We start from the raw sequence: 23,751 nt of genomic DNA on the forward strand, positions 1-23,751 counted from the left end.
TGAATTATGGTGCTGGAGGAGACTCTTGAGAGTCCCATGGACTGCAAGAAGACCAAACCTATCCATTCTCAAGGAAATCGGCCCTGAGTGCTCACTATAAGGACAGATCCTGAAGTTGAGGCTCCAATACTTTGGCCACCTCTTGAGAAGACTCCCTAGAAAAGACCCTGATGTTGGGAAAGATGGAGGGCACAAGGAGAAGGGGACGACAGAGGATGAGATGGTTGGACAGTGTTCTCGAAGCGACTAACATGAGTTTGGCCAAACTGCGGGAGGCAGTGGAGGATAGGGGCGCCTGGCGTGCTGTGGTCCATGGGGTCACGAAGAGTCGGACACGACTGAACGACTGAACAACAACAGATCAACCAACGCGCCACGAATTGGACTGGTTACTAATTGGTGCTTCTTATTTTATTTACCCTCTTTATGCAGAGAAAAAGTTGTCTCTTTTTATTATTATCATGATTTATTAAATGCGTATACCGCCCTCCAGCCGAAGTTCTCCGGGCGGTTCACCGCAATACATAGCAATAGAGAGACAAAGCGGCGCCTCGGAGAAAGAGCGAGCGGCGCGCCCGGCCCAGGGGAGGCGCGCGCGGAGGAATGCGCAGCCCGCGGAGCCGCTCTCCTCGAGGCGGGCCTTCCTTCTCGCTGCGGCCCCGTGATCGGGCGGACGGGGGGTGACCATGCTGCTGCTGGCGCCGCTGCTGGCGAGCGGGCGGCTCCTCCTGGTCCGCGGCAAGGAGCTCCGCGTCCCGGTGGCCACCTTGTCCTCGGGCGCCAGGAAGCGGCAGGTAGCGAGCCTGGGGCGCCCGGGGAGATGCGGGGGGGAGCTGGTGGGTGCCGGGGAAGGAGGGGAAAGCGGGCATGCCGGGAGCAGCAAGGGAGGGACTAAGAAGCGAAGGGCGGAGAAGCATGGCGGAGCAACGGCCTGCTGGCGACGGGAGAAAGGTGCTGGCGCGCAACGCAGGGGCCACGGGGGTAGCGCGCGTCTTTGCGCAACGCAGGGGCCACGGGGGTAGCGCGCGTCTTTGCGCGCTTGGGGTCCGGAAGGTCGGCTGGGGGGGCTCGGTTGGTGGCGCAGCAAATGCTGGGCTTGCCTCGATGGGGCGCCTTTGGGCTGCCCGGCATGAGAAGGAAGCGGCTTTATGGGCCAAAAACTGCGCTTCCGTGGAATCCTAGACCTTGAGGGCTATGTAGTCCCTGCCCTTGCGCTGCAAGGATTTTGCATGCCAGAAATAACCCCTGCCTCGTATTAATTGAATTAAATAGCTGCACGTGCCCAAAGACACTAGGGAGGTCCCATGCAATGCCTGGCCTTGTATTGTCTTTGCATCCTAACCAGGAACCGTGGTTTGTAAGAAACTCCAGTAGAGTCTGTTGCAGGTGGGTAGCCGTGCTGGTCTGCCATAGTCGAAACAAAATAGAAAATTCTTTCCAGTAGCACCTTAGAGACCAACTGAGTTTGTTCTTGGTATGAGCTTTCGTGTGCATGCACTTCTTCAGTGCATGCACACGAAAGCTCATGCCAAGAACAAACTCAGTTGGTCTCTAAGGTGCTACTGGAAAGAATTTTCTATTTTGTTTCCAGTAGAGTCTGTTAAGCAAGCCAGCTTCAGAGCTCACGGTTTGCAACTGGTAGGTTTTGAAACTGACTAGAGCAGGGCTGGGGAACTTGTCACCTGCCAGGCCAGGTGTTGTTAGACTGCGCCTCCCATCCTGTTCACACATAAAGACAACTCTGGAATCGGCGCAAGTCACATTGAATCCTGTACCTGACTGCGTGGGAGGAGGTTAGGGTGAACTGTGCAAGCCCGCTGTCTCCATTTTGTTTCTGCGGGTAGTGCTAACCTTGGTTTTAGCATTTTGTGTGAATGTGGCAACCCAAACAGAGGGCTGTATCCATTGCATATGTGGAAACATTTCTGTGAGTCCAGCGGAACTCCCCTTTATGTCCCTCTGAAATGAATGGGGGAAGAAGGCTCTCAATGGCTCCAAGTCACAGTGGCAATATATTACCAGTACTGTACTTCCATTATACCTCTGAATGTCAGTTACTGCAGATTATGCATGCTATTCTGCTCATGTCTTCATATAGGCTGGTGTGATCCAGCTGGGCTCTTGTGTTTTTATTTAATAAAGGCTATTAAGTAGCTACGGAGGGGCTTTTGTGTCTTGGCTCTCTGTTAACATGAGCAGTATCCTCCTGTGGGCCTGCTTTGTCCTTGTCATGAGTCAGAAACCTCTTGGAAATAACCCTGCTTGGTTGGTTTGTTCCATTTGGTTTGGGCCAACCTAAATTGAGACGAGCAACAAGGTATATCAGAAACACAACACAAGGCTTTCGCCTGCCTGTTTTTTGGAAAGGACTTCCAAATCTTTCCACAAACTTCCACCTCTTGGCCACGCCCAGCCTTAAAGAGCCCTTAATGAAGTGAGCAGGACCTTTTAGAGGCGGGACAAAGATTCCCTCTTCTGCTATAAAGGCTGCGGACTCTGCCGAGTGCACGATAGCTTCACATACAGCTGGCAACGGATCAACACGGCAGTGTCATGGGTGTAAATAAGGTGCGTGGTAAGGGGGGAATTGTGGAAAGTGTTCAGTTAGCTGGTCGAAGGCATGTTTGCAGGGGGCTGGGGAGTGTGCAAACCATGTGCATTATGTCCATGCTATGAATAGGGTTTTTCCACTCATGTGCTTGCTTGCTTTAGATGTTTTCCTGAAGCATTGCTCTTGTCAGAAAGCTGGCATTTTATGAGCTGGCTTAGGCAGAGATGCACTTTTATGGGCAAGGCCATCTAAAACTGTGTTTCTAAAAGTCCTCCTGGTCTCGGTGGAAGAACTAAGATGGTACCTAAAAGTCAACTCCGGTTGAAACTGATCTCGTATTAAGTGCTTCGTTGAAATAGGGTCGTCCCTTTTTATTTTTATTTAGCTTGAAAAACATGGACTCGGAGAGTCTGGAGATGCAGGATGCAGAATGAAGGATGTTGGATGAGTGCCGGGTACACAGCAAAACAAGGATAAATTCCGCGTTCTGTTCTGTTCTGCAAGTGCTTTCATAAATTGCGGGTGCCTTGAGTTGGTCAAACTGGATATTACATTTCATCTGTTGCTATAATTGCTCTCTGTGTTTTACATACATTATAAAACGAAATAATTAAAAAACCACATTTTTTTTGGATATCACAGGGCAGTCTCTCTTCCCTTTCCCAGTATAATGATTTTATTATTATTATTTGTTAAGCAAAAGCAATCTGGGCAGGTGGCAAGTCTGAGCGGACGGAGAGTCTGCTTGCTTAAGCCATTCGTCTCTGTAAATTTTTCAGTCCAAGGACGTGAAAAGCAGCTCAGGGATTATGATTTTGGGGGCCTCTCCAAGCTGCTTTTCATATCTTCCCCCATCCCGGACAGGGGAGAAAAGCAAGTTGAATTCAATTTTTGAGCTGAAAAGTGATTGGGAGGGAAAGGCATCCTGCTGAGGCCATTTTGATTTCGGGGGGGGGGGGAACGAGAGGGTGGAAAGAATAATGAAAGGACCCCTTGTAACATCTAGTTTGGACTTAGGAATGCTGCTGGGTCAAGTTGAACAGCTGAAGAGAGAAACCGGGGATCAGATTATCTCTTCCCCTGTGAAGAAGGCTAGCTGGGCAAGATCATGTCTTCTTTCCCAATGAGTGTGCCTGTCTTGCCAGGATGTCTGTGTTTAATGTTCAGTGTGCATCTTTCCTGAACAGCGCAAAGAGAGTGGTACAGTCATACCTCTAGATACGATCGCTGCAGGTTGGGTTCGTCATGGGATACGAGTGCGCCGAACCCAGAAGTACCGGAACGGGTTACTTCCGGGTTTGGCAGTTCGCGCATGCGCAGAAGCGCTGAATCACGCACATGCGCAGACACGGTGCTTCAGGTTGCGTGCTGCACATGTTGTGAACGGGGCTCCGGAACGGATCCCGTTCACAACCAGAGGTACCACTGTACAGTACTTCAATTAGTTCAGTTGTGTAGGTCAGTTCAGATGTGCATATATACCGTATTTTTCCGCCCATAACACGCCCCCATGTATAAGACGCCCCCTATTTTGGGAGACTCCGATTAAACAAAATGGGGGGAGATGGCCCCTGTGTATAAGATGCCCCCCCCAATTTTGGATATTATATTTTTAGGGGGGGGAACTAGTCTTATACACGGAAAAATATGGTATATGCCTTATAATTTCCTATCCTAAAGATTTCCATATTGCTTTACACATTATATGCACGCTACTTGCAGATTAGCATGTTCATTCCAGAATAAGTTTTCACACAGAGGTAGTTTTTCAGTGGTTCATGCAGTGAAGTCGAGGTGTGTACACAGACTGGTTTTTCGAAAGCCCTTTAAGGCAAAGTGCACCATTTAAAAGTTGACAAGTGGCTTTTCCTTGCTCAATAAATAACCAAGCGGACTTTAGTATCATTCTTCTCATCATCTTCCTTGGTTTTCCCAACTGGTTCTTCCACTCATTATTTTTTTCTTTCCTATACTTATCCATGAATTGCTAACTAGTTTAAACTTGTGCAGTTGCAGGCTGCGATATAGATCACCCTTCCAGTATTTGCCGTGACACAGAATATTGCTACATAAGGAACAGTCTTTAGACCCACAATGGGAACTTGCTATAGAAACTACACCAGCCTCTCTGTTTTAGCAGTCTCTGTTATCTGATGAATCGGGGGCATGCAGTAATAAATTAATCAAATGGATTAATCAGTTAAAATCTGTGTCCCTAATGTTAAAATATCCCATTTTACATTTCCTTTGAGTTCCGTTTTGCCTGCAGGTCTTGGGTTCGACAGGAGGAAGAATGTTTTATGTCCCAACTTGTGCAATGCTCTTCTTACCTGATTTTTCTCATGCTTGGCTCAGTCTCGGCGCCAACCGCCTTAATTCAGCCACAGGGCTACGACTTTTTCTAATCACAGCCTTCTGCTGTCTGTGCTTGAATCCAAATCACACCTCGAAAGGGACAGCTTCAAAGAGTTTGCCGTCAGCAAACCCCACTTGCCAAGGAACAATCGGGAGTGAAGCCTTTGCGGCTAAAATATTCCCTGCCCCACACCTGGCTGTACATAGGGCACCAGGATGGAGCAAGTGGGCGTGGTTAGAGGAAAACTGACTCTTGGTCCTGAACGATGGAAGTTGCCCACCACTGTTTTGCAGTCTAGCCCAGCCTTTCTCAACCTTGGGTCTCTAGATGTCACTGTACTACAACTCCCATCATTCCAATCTACCACGGCCAATGGTCGGGGATGATGGGAGGAGTTGTAGTTCAGGAACATCCAGGACCCGAAGGTTGAGAAAGGCTGGTCTACTCTAGACTGTTTTCTGAATTGCTTTGTTCTATCTCTGGGATGCAGGTGGCGCTGTGGTCTAAACCAGTGAACCTAGAGCTTGCCGATCGGAAGGTCGGCGGTTCGAATCCCCGCGGCGGGGTCAGCTCCCGTTGCTCGGTCCCTGCTCCTGCCAACCTGGCAGTTCGAAAGCACATCAGAGTGCAAGTATATAAATAGGTACCGCTACGGCGGGAAGGTAAACGGCGTTTCCTTGCGCTGCTCTGGTTTCGCCAGAAGCGGCTTAGTCATGCTGGCCGCATGACCCAGAAAAACTGTCTACGGACAAACGCCGGCTCCCTCGGCCAGTAAAGTGAGATGAGCGCCGCAACCCCAGAGCCGTTCGCAACTGGACTTAACAGTCAGGGGTCCTTTACCTTTACCTTAATCTCTGGGAGGAGGAGCTTGTGACTCTCTGAAAGTTGTTGGGCTGCATCTCCCCTAATCACTGACCATCGGTCAGGCTGGCTAGGTCTGGGGCTGTTGATACAGCATTATAGTCCTTAGGGAAGTTTTTTAATGTTGATCTTTTATCGCTTTTTTTTTGTTCTGTTGGGAGCCCCCAAGAGTGGCTGGGGAAACCCAGCCAGATGGGTGGGGTACAAATAAAATATTATTATTATTATTATTATTAATGATAATTAAAAGCTCCTTCACCACCACCCTGCAAACCCCTGGAGGTATTTTGCAGTTGCTTTGTAGGACAGCATCTAAAAAGTAACCCTCTTTTTCTTTTCTTTTTAAAGGGCCTTGTCCTCGGAGTCTTTGTCGGCAAGAAAGAAGAGGGACCCATCCAGTTTACCGAAGCAGGAGACGCTTTTGACAAAGTCGTGTCTGGGAAGCTCAGAGAGTTGCTGGCAATGTAGGTACCGAAACATGTTCACTTCTGTTTATTTGGCATTCATGAAATAGCATGAAGCCACCCGGGGAGAAGCAAACCTTGTACACAGCTGAGGAGCAGGTACCTGCTTGCAACGTGGGATAGCTCAGTCGGAAGACCACGAGACTCTTAATCTCCTGTTTGTTTTGTGTTCCAGTTCAGGACCTCCGTTGAAGAAAGGAAAAACCCGCATCTTTCATGGCTTGCATCAGGTATTGATTTACTGTTTTCTTAAGTATGTTAACCTAACTTGGGCCTCCAAAGTTGCTGTTTTTAATAGCAATTCATCGAATATTTCAAAGTATTTCATTGCATTCAATGAGACTTATGAGTATCAGATTGCAGTCTGAGGCTGCATTCAGACAGCACTTCATTCCAACTCCCCGACACTTTCCTATCTGAATTTTTTTGTGTTTTAGATGATCTTTCGCGTGGTGTAAAAGTCACTTTCGGAATTCTAGCGGAAGCTAAAGGAAGTTTAGCACTAATTTCCACGTTAATTGCTTCCAGGAAAAAAAAATCCACTTGAAACCAAGTGAAGGGAAAGCTCATATTAAGAAAGGAAAAATAAAAATCCCTTTTACTGATGAGTTTCCATTTACCTTGGTTTTGCTGTGCTCTCCGTAAGGGAAAGTGCAGGGAATGGCTGTGGAAGTAGATAAATAGGTACTGCTCCGGCGGGAAGGTAAACAGCGTTTCCACGCGTTGCCCTGGCTTTGCCAGAAGCGGCTCAGTCATGCTGGCCACATGACCCGGAAGATATCTGCGGACAAATGCCAGCTCCCTCAGCCAGTAAAGCGAGATGAGCGCCGCAACCCCAGAGTCGTTCGCGACTGGACTTAACTGCCAGGGGTCCTTCACCTTTACCTTTTTGCTGCTGTTCATAGCTACCTGCTCTCTGAGAATACCTCAAAAGTAAGGCTTCAGACCTAGTAAAGGGCTCCTGGGTGCATGTGGTGATTCAGAAATAAGAGCTGAACAGTTAATGCTGAATTGGCAAGATAGGGGCAGTTGAACACTTAATGCTGAGTGTGCAAAAGAAAACTGGAATACTGAGATAATGGGGTTTAAAAAAAAACAATGAAGAGGAACTTTGCCTGAATGTCACTGAAACCGTGTTCTGCTGCTTCTAATCAGCATTTATGAGTAACATTATGATGATACAATCTCCTTTGGAGTTGGACCTGAGGTGCTTAGAGCAACATTGGGGAATCTGTGGCCCTCCAGAGGTTGTTGGATTCCAGCTCCTCTCAGCTACAGCTGGCATGACTTAATAGTGAGGAATGATGGGAGTTGTAGTTCAGTAACCTCGGGGGGGGGGTCACAGGGTTAAAAGTCCTTGACACAGTGAAGACCACGTCTTTGGTGTGAGCATAGAGCGCTGCGTAAAAGCTTTGGAGCAAGCGTTTTCTTGGCGGGGAATGTGTAACTTGAAACACCCATGGGATCTGCACCAAGTTTTCCCGAAGTCGTTTTAGGAATCCTGTGCTTGGTGCTAATCTTTTTTTTTTAATGACCCTTTGCATTTCACTGTTGGGTTTACCGTCATACTTCTTAAACATCAAATCTATATCATTTCGTAGCCTTTGATACTTACTTGGGTGGATGTGTGTGTATATAACAAAAGTTTTTAAGTCCTTCCCGTTCTTCCTCTTGGTCATTTTTGAAAGGGAGGAATCTTGCAAAGGGTTTCAGTTCCTCTCGTCTGTGCTGAGAGTCGCTTCAAGAGCCCAGTGGCGCAAGTTTAAGTAAATGTCTTAAAGAAAGAAAGTATGCATAGGTGATTGGAAAGTTTGGAAATCATGGCTGGTGCAAGATCATGTGATGTTTGGATGTGAAGAGTAGGTTTGAGGTTGCTTGTGATCCTGTGGCATGTTACACTTTTCAGTGTCCTGAATGTCTCTTGTTTCTTACCTCTTGTGATTTCCAGTTAGATGGCTGGGTCAGATTCTTATTTTATAAAATGTGTACATCTCCTTTATTCAAGGTAGTTCGCCATTCAGACCACACCAAAATGCACACCTAAATGATACAGATGAAAAGAAAACTAGAATTTTAAAAAGCAGTTTCTTAAATATGCTGAGTGACACCTTTTCTTAAAAATTAAAAAGGGAGGTGCTTTGTTGTGCTGCTTCAAAATGGCCACTTAAAAGCCAGGCCGTTGACCAAGCAGGCTGGGGCTGATGGAAGTTGAAGTCGTAACATCTGGAAGCCTACAGCTGCCTCCATCTCATCTCTAGGGACGGACTCTTAAGACGTTCAGATCCCTGTGGAGCCTTAAATATAAGCTTCCCATTAATTTCAGTTGAGCTTCTGCAGGGGAACATTAGTGTATTCTGGCACGCTAATAACGAAAAAAGCAACACAAACATACTCCAAAGTATTCTTCATAATCACAGGGTGTTGTTGGTTCACCTGAAAGGAATAAATAATTTTCTTTGCTGTTGGATTCCTGCAGGACTTTTCAAGCGTAGTTGTTGTTGGCCTGGGAAAGAAGGCAATCGGAGTAAATGACCAAGAAAACTGGAATGAAGACAAAGAAAACATACGGGCAGCTGTTGCAGGTTAACTTTTTTCTTTTCTTTTCTTGTGAGTTGTTCTGTAATCTATTAAATGGGATGTGCTTCATTCTGAAGATACTTGCTGGTTTCAGAGCTAGTGCCCCTTAGAGCTAATGATCCAGGCTGCACTCTGGTACCTATTTACCCAAGGGTACCATATTTTTCACCCCATAAGACACACTTTTTTCCTCCTAAAAAGTAAGGGGAAATGCCTGTGCGTCTTATGGAGCGAATGGTGGTCCCTGGTGCTAAATTGCCCATGGGCCAAAAGCAGATTGAATGTGCTGCAGAGGGAGGTTGTTTGTTTCCCCAGCGACATATGACTGGCTGATTAGATTATCTGTCTGGAAACAGTAGAAACTGCTCCCTTTCCTTAAGATTTTTCAGAAATGTGAGTTGAACCCCATAAAAATGGGACTTTTCCTCTTTGCTTTTCCCCCTTTGCAAAAAAGCTGCAAAACTTTTAGCTGATCCTCAAAAAAAAAAAAACCCAGGACTTTACCCTTTGCAAAAAAAGCTGCAAAACTTTTAGCTGATCCTCAAAAAAACAGGGCTTTTAGAGGAGGAAAACCAGAAAAATATTTTTTTTCTTTGTTTCCTCCTCTAAAAATGTGGTGCGCCCTATGGTCCAGTGCGTCCTATGGAGCGAAAATAGGGTAAGTCCAATAGATTTCAGTAGGAATTAATTCTGAGTAGGTGTGGTTAGGCCTGCGCTGCAAATCAAACCGCTCTCAGGCGTTGCGTGAAGATGTGGCTTTGAAAAATACCAAATAAGCATTATTACCACCCAAGGTACTTTGATGGCATAAGCTCAAAATAATAGCTGCAGCGTAGACTTTGGCCTGTTGTAATTGCTCAGTCATTGCTGTGCCACAGGGCAAGTGTGGGTGAGGCACAGTCTAACTCTTGCTGAATCGCCTGCAGGTAGAAGTTGCTTGATAAATGTGTCCGAAGTACACTAATGGGCCATATATTAATAAACCAGCTTCTCCTTTGAGTTGTCTTAACTGGTGACATGAACTTTACCGAGTTGATTTGTAATACCGGATAGACGGAGCCTGATTAAATTTTTAAAAACCTGCCCGTTCCCTTCCTTTCTCTTTCTTTCCCCCACCCAGCTCCAGTTCTTAATGTTGCAAACGTGTATATTATTTTTCAGCTGGGTGCAGGCAAGTTCAAGACTTGGAGGTCCCTTGTGTGGAAGTCGACCCTTGTGGCGATGCTCAGGCTGCAGCGGAAGGAGCCGCCCTAGGACTCTATGAATACGATGAGCTGAAGCAAAAAAAGAAGCCTGTGGTGGACGTTCAGCTCTACGGGAGGTGATTGGCTGAGAAATAACATTTGTATTGTGCCCAGGATCAATGTGCTTGCTCCTCTTTCCCTTAAAAAGGGGTCATCACATGCTGAAAGAATATGTAAAGGGGGCTGGTGGGGGGGGGAGAGACATGGTTTAGTCCCATCCGCTGTTGGTGATGTCCACAGCGGCCAAGCCCCCTTCCTCCAGTATGTAGGTTCTGTGTGTTTCATCAAAGGGGCAACCGTGCCCAGTCAGGCTGGCTTCTACATAAAGGAGTTGTATGTGCATATATTGGCATACTTACAGGCCCTCATCAGTTGCCAGTTTAAAGCAGGGGGCACTGCGTGTGTTGCTGGTTGGCACATTCTTTCATTGCGTGGAGGGTGTAATCTGAACCCCCTTTTCTGAGTTCAAAAACAAAATGCACACGTCTTATTTGCAAAGACTTCCTTTTTATAGGAATGTAAGGCATAGGACACGGGTGGTGCTGTGGTCTAAACCACAGAGCCTAGGGCTTGCCGATCAGAAGGTTGGCGGTTCAAATCCCCACGACAGGGTGAGCTCCCGTTGCTCAGTCCCAGCTCCTGCCAACCTAGCAGTTTGAAAGCACGTCAAAGTGCAAGTAGATAAATAGGTACCGCTCCGGCGGGAAGGTAAACAGCGTTTCTGTGCGCTGCTCTGGTTCACCAGAAGTGACTTAGTCATGCTGGCCACGACCCAGAAAAACTGTCTGCGGACAAACGTCGGCTCCCTTGGCCGGTAAAGCGAGATGAGCGCCGCAACCCCAGAGTCGTTCGCTACTGGACTTAACTGTCAGGGGTCCTTTACCTTTACCTTTAAGGCATAGATAAAGTAAGGTACTGTTTAATGAGATCTGTACGAGAAGTGAGAATCAAACCTTCCAAATGAAAATGAATTAAGTCCTCTTCAAGTGCCAGCATTGTCTATATTGGGGGTAGTGGCTGACATACAACAGGTACTAAATAAATGTTACATTTAGACTCGGGAAGCGTGGCTTACTGATTTTGGTCAGGCGGTCTTGCTACATTTGAATATGGTGCTTAGTTTCAATGGCCTACATAGCTTGGTGTCTGGGTCTTGGAAGAAATACCTGTTCCCACTTCCTGTGCCCTCTGGCCATCTTTGAAGGCTATTCTCTAGGTGCCTCTCCCATCTGATGAGGATAATGACTGGGTGGGTGGTTGTCTCTGCCTAGTGAAGTTCTCCTGGCACCGGCCCTCGTGTCTTTTTGGCACCAGACAATTTTTTTTCTACCTTTCCCAAGCCTTTCAGATTTCAAGAGTAAGGTTTTGATGTTTATGTTTGCGATTTTGTTGTCCCTGTTCATCTGGTCAACCAGCTTAAAATTCTACAGTTCTGCAATGTTTGCCAGTAGTAGGAGAGTCACTGATTTATGGTATTTCAATTGTGTGATGATATTTTATTGATTATCCTCCTGTATTCCTGTTTAGCGATGGAGCTGAGGCCTGGCGGAAAGGCCTTATCTATGCCAAGGGACAGAACTTGGCCAGATCCCTCATGGAGGGTCCGGCCAACCACATCACGCCTACCCGATTTGCTGAAATTATTGAAAAGAAACTTAAAAGTGTCAGTAGCGATGCAACTGTCTATGTAAGGTAAGTTCAGTTGAAATAATTCTCTCACAGTGGCATGAGTGAGAACTCTTAGATTTGTGCCGGCTTTCAGTTGCTTGCTGTGAGCTAGTGATGGGTCAGCGGTGCTTCATAGACCTCTCCTTGGGTTACCTTTGCTGGCAGCATTAGGGAATTGGCCTGTATGGATGCTCCATTGGAAAAGGATAAATTTCCTCACTTCAGCTACAGTAGTCCAAAAAAGTTTGATGCAGTGTGTCAAACCACTGGGACCTGATAGCTGTTGTCAAGTTATCATTTTAAGCTAAAAAACCACAAAGGGAATACTGCAGCAATTAAAATCCACTGTGGGGCTTTTGTTTTAACTGGAAAAGCCTCAAAAACAGTATAGCACTTGGAAAATGGCGTCCAGCAACACTTCTGCTGCGTACCCTCTTCTGTGCTTTAGCAGAGTTTTGCAAACTTCTTCTGCGCAACAGTGTGTGTGCCTCTTTTGCCAGCAAATAAATTCCACAGAGTCCAGCTTGTTCTAAGCAAGCAAGCTTTATTTACAAGCATAAATCACAGACATTCTTTCCCGGAGATACGGAAGACATGTCTCTCTCCGGTTAAAAGCGAAACCAGAACGAACAGAAAAACAACAGTGCGTCATATATCACATAGGCTTCTGTACAGCAGTACCCGGATGTATGACATCATTTTTCCTGTGGGCGGGTTGGACTGTTGAGCTTATTAACCCTAAAAGCTCCAAACCTCACACCCACCAACCTTCCAACTGCTATGAAGTCTTAAGTAAATACATCGTTCTCTGCTTTGCTGTCTGGAAAGTCCTGGCTTTCAATTCAGTTTTGGTGGTTCACCCAATCAAAGCAGAATTTTGGGGACTGTTCCTTACTAAATTGGCTCTAGATGGTTTGCCAGAAACTTCAAAAGGGCAGCTGCCCATGTTACTTTATGTTTCTGTCCCTGCCTCCTTCCTTTCCTGCCCCAAGCTTGCTTATACAGAGAAGCTGCTTTTTTCATATACAGAACAGAACTGTATCCATCACCAACTTCATTTAAAGAGAAGGCTGTTTTGGATTAACTTTTGTGGTGAAAAGCCGCAGGAAAATCATTTTTAAAATGCCTCATAAACAGAATAGAGCAAAAGGTGAAGCGAGGTCTTTTGCTTTGTAATTGCCCTATAATTTGGGGGGCAGGGGGAGATAGATTGAGACCCTGCAGTTCAATTTGTGCCCTTTTGCAAACTCTGGGTGGTTTTCCATTGTTCCAGGGATAGGTCCTGGATAGAAGCACAAGAGATGGGATCATTCTTGAGTGTTGCCAAAGGCTCGGATGAACCACCTGTCTTTCTGGAGCTTCACTATAAGGGAAGCTGTGATGCCAGTGAACCTCCAGTGGTGTTTGTTGGGAAAGGCATTACTTTTGATAGGTAAGTATTGTGCATACCTTGGAAAGCAAAATCTGCAAATCCAGTCAGCTGTCATCTTTAATCAACAAAGAAAAGAAGCAAACAGAGAACTGCCTTTCCCCAAAGTACACGTATTTCAGTTAGAGCTGTTGATTTATTTGCAGGGTTACTGGGTGATTAGCCACCTTTAATGACTAATCAGTTAGGTGATTCAACATTACTTTGACCCAGTGTTGGAAAGCAGAAAAACTAATCATCCAATAGTCAAAACAAAATAAAAAATCAAAAAATCCTTCCAGTAGCACCTTAGAGACCAACTAAGTTGAGCTTTCGTGTGCATGCACACTTGTTCAGATACACTGAAACAGAAGTCACCAGACCCTTTTATATAGTGAGGGAGTGGGGAGGGGTATTACTCAGAAGGGTGGTGGGAATGGGGGATTGGCTGGTGGGTGTGGAAAACCTGTTGATGATGGTTAACGACTGCAATTAGTCCTAAAGGAAAAAGCAAGGGGTGAGATGGCTAAAGATAGCTTTGTCATGTATAATGAGATAAGAATCCTGTGTTATCCTTTGGCATAGGGTTTGGCCTGTTTGTCCAATATAGAGATATAATCATCCAATAGTTAGCATAGAGTTCAGTTTTATTTATCATAATTATATCCCCATTCACAAATGTTAATTGCTCAGCGTGAAGCGGTGGCTTGCATGTGTGAAGACAGAATTTTTTCTATCCCCTGAAAATCAACTCTTTGTGTACTGCCCTGAGAACTTCTGGCTTTTGTCGTATACAGTTGAACGCAGGCAGTTATCTGGTATCTGCTTCCATATTTATCCTGCTAAGTTTGTGGGTTTCATAGCACAATGGGTAGCAGTCATCTGTGCCCTGCCATTCGTGAATGGGTCTTGGATCCAGCAGAGGCACCCACCAATAGAAGGTGGGAGTTGGATTTTATTGATTTCCTGTCTTTGTGAACTCCCCAATCTGTTCTAGAGTCTTGGGGGACCCTTGGAACAGGAGAGTTGGTACAAGCAGCCGCAGGAGAAGGGGGAAATTTGTGAAAACAGCTTCCCACCCTCCTTCCATTCACAGATGCCTCTGATGAATTTGTAAATGGACACAACGCACACAGCTACACATAACGCAATGCCGTGTTTTGCATGGGTGTACCTTTTTTGAAAGGGGAAAAGTCATTTTCTAGCAAGATGTGGGAAGGGAGGCGTTGGTAGTTGCAACCGTTTGCGTTCAGAAACCAGGAGCCTTCCGTTCACACCTCGTTGTGTTGCCTGCGACTGCTTTCTCTCCAGTGGCGGCATTTCCATTAAACCATCTGCCAACATGGATGCCATGAGAGCCGATATGGGAGGAGCAGCCACCATCTGCTCTGCCATCGTGACAGCTGCGGAACTGAAGTTGCCCATTAATTTAATCGGTAAGTGGAATGGGAGAGGAGCCAGGCACAGAAAGACCCGTGGGGGTATTTCAGTAACACGCTTTCCAAACATGCCTTATATTGAGACATGTGATAGCTCCACCTAGCCCAGATTTTCTGCTGGCAGTGTGACTCTCCCAAGATCTTGGACAGAGAAGACATTCCTTGATCTGCTGTCTGGAGAGCCTAGGGGTTGAGCGTAGGACCTCACGCACACAAACAAAGCATGCATTGCCTACCACAGCTATGGTCCTTGCCTGAAACTTCCTGCAGCATTGGTTTGCCCCACGGCTGCTTGCTTGTTTTCCAACCTCTCTGCAGTTTGCTAGGGGAGCTGAGAGTTGCTCAATGACCCCTGTTCCCTTCGCAAAGGTAGAGTTTCTAGAGTTGTTTAATGTGGAACTCTTGGAACCCTTAACAAACTGCATTTCCCAGGATTCTTTGGGGGAAGAAGCCATGATGGTTTAAAGTGGAGTAGCAGTGCCTTAAGTGGGTGGTACAGGTTGGGCCTTGGTTTCCAATAACTTGGCACCAAAGGAAGAGCACATCTTCTACATAAAATGTCGGTACAGTCGAACCTCTACTTACCACCGCCTCTTCTTACGGTCGTTCCAAGTCGTGACCGCGGCAAACCCGGAAGTAACTGGCGGGTTTGGCACCATTCACGCATGCGCAGGAGCAGCGATCGCCGTTTGCGCATGCACAGAAGAGGGCAATCGCCGTTCGCGCATGTGTAGGAGTGGGCAATTGGCGCCTGCGCACAATGGCGCCTCTCCCAGCGATCCGTTTTGACCTCCAGACGGACCTCTGGAATGGATTATGGTCGCAAATAGAGGTTCCACTGCAGTAGAAAAGGTTTTGAGGTAAACCTTCAAAACAGGATTAACAAGCTTTTACTAACAAACACCAAATAATGTTGGAGTGTGATGTCAGATTGCAACAGCAGTTGACTTTCCCCCCCCAATCTCAGGCTTGACACCCCTTTGTGAAAACATGCCCAGTGGGAAGGCAAACAAGCCTGGAGATGTCGTGAAGGCCATGAATGGGAAAACGATTCAGGTATGTTTTTAAGATGCTTGTGTAAGCAAAGGAGGTTTGAGCTGCATTTCGACCCGGTGGTATCACATTAAGCTGAGCGAGACAATTAGTTTTTAATGCTCTCTTGTGCATTAAAAATTCAGCCCTTCCTGCAGTTGGAACTAGAGCACCAAGGGATGGGCTGGTTTCAACCCTTTCTCTCTGATGTGTTGGATCTCGTTTTAAAATGAGCAGCGAGTTTTTAGCGCAAGGGGATGCTGCAACAGAAGCTGCACCCAATCACATGCGGTCTAACTTGACTCGGTCCCCATTCTGCCACCTCATTTTGCTTCAAGGGGCCATGCTAGGAGCCCTTAGGCAAACTACTATATTTTCCGGCGTATAAGACGACTGGGCATGTAAGACGACCCCCAACTTTTCCAGTAATAATAATAATAATAATAATAATAATAATAATATTTATTATTTGTACCCCGCCCATCTGGCTGGATTTCCCCAGCCACTCTGGGCGGCTTCCAACAAAAATCAAATACAAAAATACCACACATTAAAAGCTTCCCTAAACAGGGCTGCCTTCAGATGTCCTCTAAATGTCTGGTAGTTGTTTATCTCTTTGACATCTGAAGGGAGTGAGTTCCACAGGGCGGGCGCCACTACCGAGAAGGCCCTCTGCCTGGTTCCCTGTAGCTTTGCTTCTCGCAGTGAGGGAACCACCAGAAGGCCCTCGGTGCTGGATCTCAGTGTCCGGGCTGAATGATGGTGGAGACGCTCCTTCAGGTATACAGGACCGAGGCCGTTTAGGGCTTTAAAAGGTCAGCACCAACACTTTGAATTGTGCTCGGAAACGTACTGGGAGCCAATGTAGATCTCTCAGGACCGGTGTTATGTGGTCCCGGCAGCCACTCCCAGTCACCAGTCTAGCTGCCGCATTCTGGATTAATTGCAGTTTCCGGGCCACCTTCAAAGGTAGCCCCACATAGAGCACATTGCAGTAGTCTAAGCGGGAGATAACCAGAGCATGCACCACTCTGGTGAGACAGTCCGCAGGCAGGTAGGGTCTCAGCCTGTGTACCAGATGGAGCTGGTAGACAGCTGCCCTGGACACAGAATTAACCTGCACCTCCATGGACAGTTGTGAGTCCAAAATGAATAGAGTTTGAGATATACTCAACCGCAGATTCTCCACCCGGCGTATAAGACGACCCCCGACTTTTGAGAAGATTTTCCTGTATTAAAAAGTAGTCTTATACACCAGAATATACAGTACTATTCCTCAGCCTCGCCTCCCCTCTTCATTCACGGTGTGAGTGGAGAACAATAATGGTGTTGCCCAACGTTAATAGGGCTGCTGTCAGATTGCTCAGAGAGTATGTGTGAGGAGTCTTGAACGCTATAAAGGGCTATTGAAATGCTAAGCTATTGGCTGGGTAATTAATTTTTAATGGCATATATAAATCATCAAAACCAGAGGCCACCTTATTGGGAATCACATGATCGGATATTCCTCCAAAGGCGAAATATATTTTTCTGTATGCTACCGTTTCCGCGAGAATCCTAATTGCGAGTACAGTGGAAACTCGGCTTACGCACACCCTGGGTTGCGGACGTTCGAGTTAAGAACGGCCGCAACACAGAAGCGTTTCGGGAGCGGCCGGAACCGCCAGATGCGCAGAATGCTTCTGCGCACTTCGCGCATGCGCAGAAGCGCTCAAATCGCGCTGCTTCCGGTTTTTCAGGTTTTTCTCATGCGTTTGGGATACGTGCGCCCGCGTTACGCACGGTGACCCGGAACGGATCGCGTGCGTAATGCGGGGTTCCACTGTAATTGGAAAAGAGATAAAACCCCTTGAAGGCCAGGATGGCTACAGAAACTAGTAGAGTACGCAGAATTAGCCAAGTTAACTGAAAGAATGAAAGATAAGCCCAAACAAGTATTTATTACAAAATGGGAACGTCTTAAAACATATCTTAAAAACAATGGCGTAAGTCTAAACTCGGTTGCTGCTTTTGAATAACCTGTAGTTGTACTAAGTAAGAAATAAAGATACAGGAGAAATGATATTTTACTGTAAAATGAATAGATAGGTTTACGCAAAAAGTTAGTAGACTATAAATGAAGTATGGAGAAGACGGGAAGTCGATGAATTACAAGAAGATTTATTGTCAATTATATAAATTTATCTTTTTTTGTTAATGGTGTGATTTGTAACAAATGAGGTAAATACTCTCTTTTTTGTATTTTGTTGGTGTGTAAGCACAAATAAAGCAAAATAATAATCATTCTCTTACTTTGGGGGGCGTTCCTCATCTTGAAAGGTTGACAACACAGATGCAGAAGGAAGGTTGGTTCTGGCGGATGCTCTTTGCTATGCACACAGTTTTAATCCACGAGCCATTGTAGATGCTGCTACATTAACAGGTACCTATTTAAATATTTTTCTTTGAAGTTTCTGGCTTCCGCATTCAACTCTAGATGCGGAATAGCATTGGGATGGTCCTCCGGCCATGCTAAACTAGTTTAGCGCTACATGTATGGTTTCAGCGAGCATGAAGTGTGTGTCGCCCACGCCCCTTCTGGGGAGGATAAAACTTAAACACAGTGCAGAGTTCCCCCAAGATAGACCAGAGGTAATTGTACTTCATCCAGCAGAGCTTTTGCTGCTACTGAAGGCAAATGAACATAATGGTCACAAATCTAGTACCTTCAGGATTGGCATAAGAAATCCAGTTGCAGCACTTAAAATGAAACTTAACAATACTTATAATAAGACGAAACCTTAACACTACAGCACACCTGTCAGGTCTGCGTTGGTTTGCTCACAAGTAAGCAGGCCTGAGTCCGAACTGTCTTTTAACCGTTTTACTGTGCAAACTATTTACAGTGCAGAGTGCTGAAAAACATGAGCGTATCAGTCGCTAGCAGAATCCGGGAGTGGCCCCTTTCGGCTGGGACCCCAACATAAGTGTTTCGGTATCCGAAATCTCCGCCTCCCCTCCTTGGGTTTCACCCCTCTGCACACTTGGGGCGACGGAAATGGCATGTCTCCCTCCTCGCCCGCTGAGCGAGAGGGGTGCAGGGTCTCTCCAACACCCCCAGAGCCTCTGCTCTCAAGCCCCTGAGCTGCATGCCCCTCCCCACTAGAGACACCACTGCTTCCTCCGCTGGAAGAGGAGGTGCTGCTGGTCAGGTGGGGTCGGGGCTCTTTGTAGCATCCCGAGAGCCCTTCCACCACCCTGCGCTGAGCCGAGGACAGTTCCCTGACAACGAGATAGAGAAAGTGAGTAAGTGAAACCCAGGCTCCTTCTGGCCTGATTATTATAGTCAGCATGACCTTGATAACAGAACCAGTTTAAACCAGCTGTACTCAGCTTCCCAGAAGAAATAACCCAAACAAAAACCTCTTGCCTGTTTCTTTCACACTTTCTATAACCCTCTCGAATTAAGTACAATGAGAAGCAAATCAGATCAATACGAAGAAATGCAAACTCACGTGCTCCCCTCTTCTCCCATGCAGCCAAGAGGATTTATGCCAAGTTGACTTTCTTCAACAAATCTTGACTTAGCATTACTCGCAGACCAAGAATCCTGGTTTAAAACAGAGGTTACTTAAACGAGCCAAGATTACAACCCATGATTTAGCATGTTTGCAACTAAGCATTATTTGTTTTGAACTAGACTGTAGATAGGAATGCAATGCATCTTCAGGAATAAACCAAAGTAGGACACAATCCCGTGTATAAATGTGTAAGATTATGCCATCTGTAGGTCACAGAAATGTGTTTAGAAGCAGAGAGCGATAGAGATTGTTGTAATCCCATGAAATGATGGGTGAATAACTTAATCTGTGTAATATTGTATAGGTGCTATGGATATCGCACTAGGATCTGCAGCTACTGGGGTTTTCACCAATTCACACCAGCTGTGGAACTATCTGTATGAGGTATGTTTGCAGCAAAGATAAACAGATGTGAAGATGGCTACTAACTTAAAGGACTTTAAGGAAAGGACCGGTGTTAAAACTTGGGTCTGCAGCTGTTGTTGGGCTACAACTCCCATCATCTCTAGCTATCAGGACCAGCGGCCAGGGATGATGGTGGTTGTTGTCCAACAACAGCTGAAGGCCCAAGTTTGAGAAGAAACACTGGATTAGACCAGTATTATTGGGAACCTGTCAACAACTGTTAGCCACAAAAGCTGAAAAAATTGAACCTCCTGTTTGGAAGGTTATAAACCTCTTGTGAACTAGGTGTTGGGAGCAATCTCCCGGCTTGTTTTAGCCATTCCCAGAGTGTTATGCTAGATTAATCTTTCCCCCCATTATGTTTTAGTAAGTTTCAACATTCTAAACATATACAATGAAAACGCAATTTTGACTTTTCTGTTATTTTTATTGACTCCCCACCCCGTTTTCCATGGAGTTCTGTTATTTTCCTTGTGCTGCACACCATCTTCTATCAACTAATTCATAACCACAATATTATAATCTAATTACTTCTGTTACTTATAGCTCAAACATGCTCACATCATACTATATTTCTTTAAATAGTCCAAAAAAGGCATCCATTCTTCCACAAGGCACTCAGTATTAGATTATCTTAATTTTGCTGTTAATTTTGCCAGTCCTGCATAGTCTATTATCTTACTTATCCATTCTTCTTTGGTTGGAACTTCTTCCTTCCATTTCGTGCTAGATTAATCTTTTGCCTGATGCACAAGGCCATTCTAAAATGCTAAAGCTATCGATGCAAGAACCTTTTAACTGTGAAACATAATTATACAGCACTATAACATTAATTACAGTTTTTAAGGATGTTTTGACACCATGCTCAAGTCTCTTTGATCCTGTCTCATTCATTGATATCGGGGAGAAAATGGCAGTTAAAATTATTTTTAAATGTTGCTGAAAGTGTTTCTGTTTTTGCTAACAAAATAGAAAATTCTTTCCAGTAGCACCTTATAGACCAACTGAGTTTGTTCTTGGTATGAGCTTGGTATGCATGCTTGGTATGCATGCACACGAAAGCTCATACCAAGAACAAACTCAGTTGGTCTTCTGAAGAAGTGTGCATGCACACGAAAGCTCATACCAAGAACAAACTCAGTTGGTCTATAAGGTGCTACTGGAAAGAATTTTCTATTTTGTTTCGACTATGGCAGACCAACACGGCTACCCACCTGTATCTGTTTTTGCTGATGATTTTAATATTTCATTGTAAACTGCTTAGGTTTCATTACAACCAAGTAAGTGGTTTATAAACTTAAAGCGAAACAATCGTGTGTGTTGGAACATTTTCATGCTGCTGTCTTCCTTTACTCACAATGCATTTATATTTGTAGGCTAGCATCTTGACAGGAGATCGTGTTTGGAGGATGCCTCTCTTTGAACATTATACAAAACAGATGACAGACTGCCAGCTTGCAGACATCAACAACCTTGGAAAATATAGGTATGAAATTTAAGTCAATCCGTGTTGTTGCTGCTCCTACATTTAAACCACTCTTGCCTGTGCATAACAATTTAGGAAGGAAAAAACGAAGTCCATAAGGAGATGACTTTATGGCTTACCTGCTGTTCCACAGGTGAGCAACCTGTGGCTCTTCGGATGTTGGACTCCCAAGTTCCAACAGCTCCAGCCAAACATGACTCATGATCAGGATTGATGGGAGTTGTCCTCCAACAACATGTGAAGGGCCACCAATTCCCCACACTTGTTTTATTCCTGTTTAGACTGGGGTAAAAAGGTAAAGGGACCCCTGACCATTAGGTCCAGTCGCAGACGATTGGGGTCGCGGCGCTCATCTCGCTTTACTGGCCGAGGGAGCTGGCGTACAGCTTCCGGGTCATGTGGCCAGCATGGCTAAGCCGCTTCTGGCGAACCAGAGCAGCGCACGGAAACGCTGTTTACCTTCCCGCCGGAGCAGTACCTATTTATCTACTTGCACTTTGACTTACTTTCGAACTGCTAGGTTGGCAGGAGCAGCACCGAGCAACGGGAGCTCATCCCATCATGGGGATTCAAACCGCCGACCTTCTGATCGGCAAGCCCTAGGCTCTGTGGTTTAACCCACAGCGCCACTAATACTTCTCCGACTGGGTCATGGTTCATGTAAGAATGAATTGGTGAGCAGAGGCAGTGTAGCTGACCCTTTGGAATTTGCTCAGTACAAGAAGAAATGTCACTACAAAGCAGACCAAAGTTAAAGAAGCTAACTATGGTTTGAAGTGATGTTTGAATTGAAAAAGGCTATACTGTCGTATCTTGATCGCTGAACGCCTTGGAACTTGTACGTTTTGGCTCCCGAACCATCGAAAACCAGAAGTGGGTGTTCCAGTTTTCGAACTATTTCTGAAAGCCGAACGTCCAACGAGGCTTCCGATTGGCTGCAGGAGCTTCCTGCAGCCAATCAGAAGCTGCGCTTATTCTCTGAACATTTTGGAAGTTGAACAGACTTCCGAAATGGATTCCGTTCCGACTTCCAAGGTACAATGGTAACTTGCAATCAGCCAAGATTTTTTTTAAAAAAAGATGTTTGAGGTGGGTTTGTAAATCATGGCTTGTGCTAACTATGCCTTGGCATCGTGATAAACCATAGTTACAGCTATTGGCTCTGCTTCCGGAGGCTACTGTACCATGAAGATGAGAGTGTACTTACAAAGTTGAGCGCTGAGAGGAAAAAATGAAAGCAGGCAAACCAGTTTTCCTTTTGCACTTTTGGAAGTTATGGTTTGAATTTGAAACTATTGCTGGTGCAAACCATGGTTTGATGATATGTCTGAATTGAGCCTCCGTGGTGCTGTACAGTTTGGTTTATAATTCTTTACTCCTATAAGTAAACAGATAAAAGTAATCCACTCATATTTTATGTTTCTTTCACATTAGATCTGGTGGTGCTTGTACAGCTGCTGCATTCCTGAAAGAATTTGTGACCGCCCCTCATTGGGCTCACCTAGATATTGCAGGTGTGATGGGAAATAAAGATGAGATTCCATACCTCCGTAAGGGCATGGCAGGACGGCCCACAAGGACTCTAGTAGAGTTTGCTGCTCGACTGAGTCAAGACAAGCAGGCATTCAGAAAATAGTTAGATGTGCAATTATAGAACCTCCCAGCCTTAAAATCAGCTTGAGTTAATTTCAAAACTGCTGAAGCAGTGTGTGTATTAATTAAACAGGAAGGAAAAGAAAAATATCCACAACATGGATTTTTCAGCGTATTTCTAAATGCAATGATGGACTAAATTTATTTTGTAAAAAAAAAAAAAAATCTTACTGAGCAAGGATCTCTTACACTTCCCTTTTTATTCTACTGTTGAACAGACATATGAATATTCTGTTTAGACATTTAATATTGAAGGAGAGATCACTTTGAACTACAGTATCATGTTTTGCAACTTGAATGGAAACTATAAAATTGTCACAATAAATATCTATTTGAAAACGTCTCATTGTTCATACATTGGGAAGTGGGTTTGGGGGAGGATGTGTTTATAGGTGTTACTGTATATAATACGGTGGGGGGGGGAAGACAGCTGTAGTGAGAATTTGTACCGGCATCCCTCACAAATCACAACCAATTCCATAAGGCACTGCCTTTTCCAACAATAGGCCCAAGTAAAATTGGATTCCAGGATTCACAAGACATCTTTAATAGATTTCTGTAAGATACAGAGGTGAAACTGGTGGAGGACATGCTTTGTGTGCAGGTGGTTCCAGAATCGATCCCTGGCACTTCGGGGGGGGGGGAATCCTCTGTTAGTAGAGCTAAAAAATGCCTCTCTACCCAAGACTTTGGAGAGTAGCTTGCTAGTCTGAACAAACAGTACTTGTCTAGAAGGGCTAAGGATCTGAGCTTGAATAAGGCACTTTAATACATTAGTTCAACACTGGCAGAGTGGGCACTTCTATTTTCTCAACCAAAGATTCTTCTTTCCTCTGATCTCTAAATGGTTTGTACGTATCTGCCTCATGAGTAAATCCTGGAATCTGTTGCCAGAAGCACCTGCTTTTATCTTTCTTGGTAAGGTATTGCAGCAGTCTAAGATAAAATACACCTAGTAGCTACAACTTGGCCATTGAGCTCACAGTCAAATACTTCCATATCATCATCGTAACATGAATTGGCAACCTGGCTCAGATCAGATATTAT

General features: G+C 45.4%; 1 protein-coding gene across 2 annotated transcripts; it reads left to right on the forward strand.

The window, feature by feature from the left end:
- The first annotated feature begins 895 nt into the window (after nt 1–895).
- On the forward strand, nt 896–22,782 carry LAP3 (leucine aminopeptidase 3). 2 transcript variants are annotated; one of them, XM_033160177.1, is made up of 13 exons: nt 896–951; nt 6,117–6,232; nt 6,408–6,462; nt 8,709–8,814; nt 9,971–10,130; nt 11,581–11,745; nt 12,995–13,153; nt 14,441–14,565; nt 15,536–15,624; nt 17,920–18,022; nt 19,465–19,544; nt 20,942–21,051; nt 22,486–22,782. In XM_033160177.1, exons 1-13 carry the CDS (start codon nt 916–918, stop codon nt 22,685–22,687), a joined length of 1,506 nt encoding a protein of 501 aa, XP_033016068.1. In that variant the 5' UTR covers nt 896–915; the 3' UTR covers nt 22,688–22,782. The 2 variants fall into 2 exon arrangements, with proteins under 2 accessions (XP_033016068.1, XP_033016069.1); XM_033160178.1 differs by lacking the exon at nt 896–951 and adding an exon at nt 2,498–2,568.
- The last annotated feature ends 969 nt before the right edge of the window (nt 22,783–23,751 follow it).

This window comes from Lacerta agilis, chromosome 9, assembly GCF_009819535.1.
Source record: "Lacerta agilis isolate rLacAgi1 chromosome 9, rLacAgi1.pri, whole genome shotgun sequence".
NCBI classification, from domain to species: Eukaryota; Metazoa; Chordata; class Lepidosauria; order Squamata; family Lacertidae; genus Lacerta; species Lacerta agilis.